Raw genomic sequence first — 1332 nt, 5'->3', positions numbered from 1 at the left:
AACAGAAGCACCACCCAGGGGCGAACTAGCAACAAAGGCAAGGACCGCCGTCTACATTCCAGCCAACGCATCAGCCACACCAACAGTCCTTTAATAGAGGAGGTCAGGCGTCGAGCTCAAGATCTTCGCTTGAAAACCTATTAAAGGAGTACATCGCCTAGAATGACGCATTGCTGAAACGTCAGGCGTTGTCTATCAGAAACCTATAGATATAGGTGGGGCAGATAACAAGTGAGTTGAAGAATAGGAAGCCTGGAGTTTTGCCTAGCAACATTGAAACACCTGGGAATAATAATGGAAAGGAGCAATGTCACGCGATGACATTGCAAAGTGGCGAAGCTCTTGAAGAAAGAACCATGAATCCAAGAAACAACAATCCTTCAGAAGAACGCAACACACGTTCAATGGCATTAGAAGATCAAGAAGAAAGAACGCCTGAAACAACAAGCCATTCAGAGCCAAGCACGTCTAATGCGGGAAAACCTGCGGTGCCACTGAACCCACCATTCCCTAGACGCTTGATGAAGAAGAATGATGAACAAAAATTTAAGCGTTTTCTTGAACTCTTGAGGCAATTTCATATCAATATTCTATTTATAGAATCCTTGAAGCAAATGCCAAAATATGTCAAATTTTTTAACGATATTCTGACGAAGAAAATGAGAGTCAGCGAGACGGAGGTAATTGCGCTAACGCAGGAGTGCAATGCGTTAGTAAGCAACAGTCTACCCAAGAAACAGAAAGACCTTGGGAACTTCACAGTTCCGTACTCGATCAGAGGGTTGGATGTGGGACATGCGTTGTGTGATTTGGGAGCAAACATTAATCCCATGCCACTCTCAATCTTCAAGAAATTGGAAATAGGTGAAGCACAACCCACTTTTGTTACTCTTCAACTCGCTGATAGAACAATCAAGTACCCTGAAGGGAAGAGTGAAGACGTTCTAGTAAAAGTTGACAACTTCATATTCCCAGCAGACTTTATCATCTTGGACTATGAAGCAGATAGGGATGTACCAATTATCCTTGGACGCCCCTTTCTAGCCACTGGGAAAGTTTTAATAGACGTGCATAAGGGAGAATTAACTATGCGCGTAGACTAGAGTTGCCTGAATGCATTAAACGCATTAAAGTTCCCGGACAGTGAAGAATGTCAACTGAACATAATGAAGGAGGTGGTCAAGAAAGAAATCTTAAAATGGCTGGACACAGGAGTCATCTATCCTATATCCGATAGCAGCTGGGTAAGCCCAGTCCAATACGTTCCCAAGAAAGGGGGAACAACAGTGATAGTCAATAGCAATAATGAGCTCATTCCTTCTAGGACTGTCA

General features: G+C 43.3%; 1 protein-coding gene across 1 annotated transcript; it reads left to right on the top strand.

Annotated features, from left to right (window-relative positions):
* Positions 1–317: 317 nt before the first annotated feature.
* LOC120079995 lies at positions 318–1103 on the top strand. Its single transcript, XM_039034507.1, has one exon. The coding sequence runs from the start codon at positions 318–320 to the stop codon at positions 1101–1103; it is 786 nt and encodes a 261-aa protein (XP_038890435.1).
* The last annotated feature ends 229 nt before the right edge of the window (positions 1104–1332 follow it).

Source organism: Benincasa hispida, chromosome 1 (genome assembly GCF_009727055.1).
Source record: "Benincasa hispida cultivar B227 chromosome 1, ASM972705v1, whole genome shotgun sequence".
NCBI classification, from domain to species: domain Eukaryota; kingdom Viridiplantae; phylum Streptophyta; class Magnoliopsida; order Cucurbitales; family Cucurbitaceae; genus Benincasa; species Benincasa hispida.
This window is presented reverse-complemented; position numbering and strand designations above follow the sequence as displayed.